Source organism: Haematobia irritans, chromosome 3, assembly GCF_050003625.1.
Source record: "Haematobia irritans isolate KBUSLIRL chromosome 3, ASM5000362v1, whole genome shotgun sequence".
Taxonomy (NCBI): Eukaryota; Metazoa; Arthropoda; class Insecta; order Diptera; family Muscidae; genus Haematobia; species Haematobia irritans.
In genome coordinates, this window is record NC_134399.1 from 106578766 (window position 1) to 106582165 (window position 3400).

Genomic DNA, 3400 nt, shown 5'->3' on the forward strand with positions numbered 1-3400 from the left:
ACAAGAAGGTAGTGACTCCAAATCGCGATGATAAACAAAATACGACGGACAAAGCGCGATCCCGGAGGCTGTACACGGCGATGCTGACGAAGTTTGACTGCGTGGTAATGGACGACGAAACCTACGTCAAAGCCGACTACAAGCAGCTTCCGGGACAGGAGTTTTATACGGCAAAAGGAAGGGGAAAGGTAGCAGATATTTTCAAGCACATAAAACTGTCAAAGTTCGCAAAGAAATATCTGGTTTGGCAAGCCATCTGTACCTGTGGCTTGAAAAGCAGCATTTTCATAGCTTCCGGGACTGTCAACCAAGAAATTTACGTGAAAGAGTGTTTGAATAAACGTCTGCTGCCTTTCCTGAAGAAACACGGTTCTCCCGAACTGTTTTGGCCGGATTTGGCATCTTGCCATTACGGTAAAAAGGCCATAGAGTGGTACGCCGCCAACAACGTGCAGGTGGTTCCCAAGGACAAGAACCCTCCCAACACGCCAGAGCTCCTCCCAATTGAGAAATACTGGGCTATTGTCAAGCGGAACCTAAAGAAGACCAAAAAAACTGCTAAGGACGAGCAGCAGTTCAAGGCTTTCTGCGGCGAAGAAAGTGGAAAAGGTGGCTGTACAAAATCTGATGGCAGGTGTCAAGCGTGAGGCCCGGCAATTCGGATTTGGAAAAGCGAAAGCCTAACTGAATATTTTTCCTGAATTTTATACTAATTGAACTTGAAAAAGAAATTTAATTTGATTTTTTAAATAAACGATTTCACCAATTGACACGCGTTTTCCTTTGACTTAATTTGAAGGGGGGAGGGGGGGGGGTGGTATATTAACTTTGTCATTCCGTTTGTAACACATCGAAATATTGCTCTAAGACCCCGTAAAGTATATATTTATTATGGGTCGTGGTGAAATTCTGAGTCGATCTAAGCATGTCCGTCCGTCTGTTGAAATCACGCTAACTTCCGAACGAAACAAGCTATCGACTTGAAACTTGGCTCAAGTAGTTGTTATTGATATAGGTCGGATGGTATTGCAAATGGGCTATATCGCACCACTTTTACGTATAGCCCCCACATAAATCGACCCCCAGATTTGGCTTGCGGAGCTTCTTAGACAAGCAAATTTCATCCGATCCGGTTGAAATTTGGTACGTGGTGTTAGTATATGATGTCTAACTACCATGCAAAAACTGGTCCATATCGGTCCATAATTATATGTAGCCCCATATAAACAGATCCCCAGATTTGACCTCCGGAGCCTATTGGAAGAGCAACTTTCATTCGATCCGGTTGAAATTTGGTACGTGGTGTTAGTATATGGTCTCTACAAGCATGCAAAAATTGGACCATATCGGTCCATAATTATATATAGCCCCCACATAAACCGATTCCCAGATTTGACCTCCGGAGGCTCTTGGAGGAGCAAAATTCATCCGATCCGGTTGAAATTTGGAACATTTTGCTAGTATGTGGTCGATAATAACCATGCCAAACTTAGTCCATATCGATCTATAGTTATATATAGCACGTAGACAAACTGAACCCCAATCACACAAAAATTCTGGCTCTCTAATTACCGCGCAAAAGTTCATGTTGGTTCGTAATTATTTATAGACTTCTCTGTATGTACCGGTCAATAACTGAATTATATACGTAATCTGTTTTTTTTTTTTTTGTCAAATATAAACCACGTGAAGACTGACTTACAATTTAGAAGACGATGTTAAGAGGTTTCAAGATACCTTGCCATCGGTAAGTATTACCACAACGCAAGTAATTCGATTGTGGATCACAGTCTTTAGTAGAAGTTTGTACTCAATCCATGGTGGAGGGTACATAAGGTTCGGCCTGGCCGAACTTACGGTCGTATATACTTGTTAAAACTGAATTAAGTTTTTAATTGGAAAAATTTTCGTGAAATTTTATTCTGTTCATAGATATTAGGGTATCTCATATATTTGAGATAGGGACAAGTGGCAATAGTTCACAATTTTTCAAGCTTACCTTATCATCAAAGAAATCCTGCTCATCGTGTCGTTGTTGACCCAACAAGCGATCTGTTTCTAAATCAGTATCTGGTTCCTCATCTTCACAATGGGATTTATTGGAATCCATTGCCACCAACCCACCACCTTCAGCATCCAATGAAACATTACAATCATCGGTATTTTTACGTGGTACCCATATAGGAGATTCTGGATCTGGAGGTAGAACTTCATCACAAAATTTCAATTTCTCTGGTTGAGTTTTTGCTCTTTGTAAAGCTGAACGTATTTCTTTCATGGCCTCTTGTATTTCAACTGATTCAGCACGGCCGGGATGTTTCAAGTGACGTTGAGATTGTAGTAGTTGTTGTTGTTGTTGTAACTGTGGACGGTGTGGTTGCGGTGCAGGTGGTGGTGGGGGTGATTGTTGATGTTGTGGCTGCTGCTGTTGTTGTTGCTGCTGCTGCAGATTCTGATGGTGCTGTTTATTGACAGTGGCATATATAGGCTCATAAGATATACTATCATTAATGCAACAATTGCTATCAGAACTGTTGGTGTTATTAATTAGATCTAAACACTGCTGCTGTTGTTGTTGTTGCAGCTTCAAATCATCACCAATACAAAGACCACTACCAATACCACTAATCATCTCTTCCACATCAACTAGATTGGTAATTAAATTATTAGCACTACAATTATTATCCATGCACTCCTGTTGTTGTTGTTGTTGCTGCTGCTGTTGTTGTTTACTCAAACTATTGTTGTATTTATTTTGTTCGAGCATTTCTTGTTGCTGATGCTGCAATTTTTCATTTAATCCTACACTCTCATTACTACCACCACTGCCGCCAACACTTCCAGCACCATTGGACGAATCATATTTTTGACAATTGTTCTCGGTATCAGATGCATGACCACTGGACAGACCATCCTCTAGAACTGGCATACTCGTATACAGTTTACCATAATCCGTGGTACAATTGATATCATTTGACAAACTATCCAAATCACCACAATTGGAATCGTAATCTGTTGTCTCTGGGGATAATGTGAAATTACGCGAATGATGTCGTAAATTCGCCTCCAATTCTGTGTCTGCTAAATCACCACTACTGCGACTATTCGAATCGATATACAATTCAATGTCGTTGTTGTCAGTGTACAGAATGTTATCACATGGCTGCTGGTGCTGTTGTGGCTGTGACTGATGGTGTGGTTGCTGCTGATGTTGTTGTAGCGTTGACGATGTTTGTTGTTTCTGGAAATATACGGAGAGTAAAATGATAAAAATAAATCCCATAGAAATAATGCTTAAAACAAACTGAAGAGAAAACCACAAAAAATAGACAATGTTTTCCACTTTTGACTTTTTGCGGTCTGGTCCTCTTAGTTGGTGTCTATATGTGTATGTGTGTGT

General features: G+C 40.6%; 1 protein-coding gene across 3 annotated transcripts in view; it reads right to left on the reverse strand.

Annotated features, from left to right (window-relative positions):
* Positions 1-3400, reverse strand: part of X11L — a 48070-nt gene that overhangs the window by 21864 nt on the left and 22806 nt on the right. For all 3 annotated transcript variants that reach the window (XM_075299688.1, XM_075299687.1, XM_075299689.1), the window contains one exon: positions 2000-3241. In XM_075299688.1, coding sequence (XP_075155803.1) covers positions 2000-3241 — 1242 coding nt within the window. The remainder of the gene's footprint in view (positions 1-1999; positions 3242-3400) is intronic.